General features: G+C 41.1%; 1 protein-coding gene across 1 annotated transcript in view; it reads left to right on the forward strand.

The window, feature by feature from the left end:
• Positions 1 to 657, forward strand: part of LOC119585532 — a 24411-nt gene that overhangs the window by 19117 nt on the left and 4637 nt on the right. The window contains exon 11 of the mRNA XM_037934157.1: positions 2 to 159. Coding sequence (XP_037790085.1) covers positions 2 to 159 — 158 coding nt within the window. The remainder of the gene's footprint in view (position 1; positions 160 to 657) is intronic.

Consider the following 657-nt stretch of genomic DNA (forward strand, 5'->3'; position numbering starts at 1 on the left):
GGCAGCGATGCTTGGAGCTCGGCCCACAGTGGCTCCTTTACGTACACGCAGCAGGGGAAGAAGGGCAGAGGGCAGCCGTTCAAGCTGGAGGTGGAGGCTTTCAAGTGGAACAGCAACAGGCAGAAGTACACATTTTACATGCAAAAAATGTTCACTGAGGTTGGTTCAGTATTGTTTGTTTCATACCAGTGTAGCTGTTACTCTTTTCATTATTTCTCATTTATTATTCGCCATATTCTTAATGGCAATACAGTTACAAAAACTAAAATAACTATTGATAAGGAACGCCCGCTTGATTTTTTTTAAGTAGATAAAATAATAGATCCTTTTAATTTGAACATCCCCGACAACTGATAAAACGTGGAAATTCCTTGCACTGAGGAGCAAGATGAAGCTGCAGATCTTGCTGTTAACGCATTCCTATCTACAATGCATTTCTGGGGCCTTGACCCATCGTTTTTCGCAAATTACTTTCAGACGAACAGTCAGATCAGTATGGCACTTTTGCAGTCTGTCTTGCATCCTGACCTAATTGTTGGCATTAAATTGCATTACCAAATGTACTTAATCAATTTACTTTTGACTTTGAGAGCGTAGTATCCTTCAGCCGAAAAGCTTTCAAACAGGTAAAGCGCGACGCAGTTGTGATGTCTACAA

This window comes from Penaeus monodon, chromosome 20, assembly GCF_015228065.2.
Source record: "Penaeus monodon isolate SGIC_2016 chromosome 20, NSTDA_Pmon_1, whole genome shotgun sequence".
Classification (NCBI taxonomy): Eukaryota; Metazoa; Arthropoda; class Malacostraca; order Decapoda; family Penaeidae; genus Penaeus; species Penaeus monodon.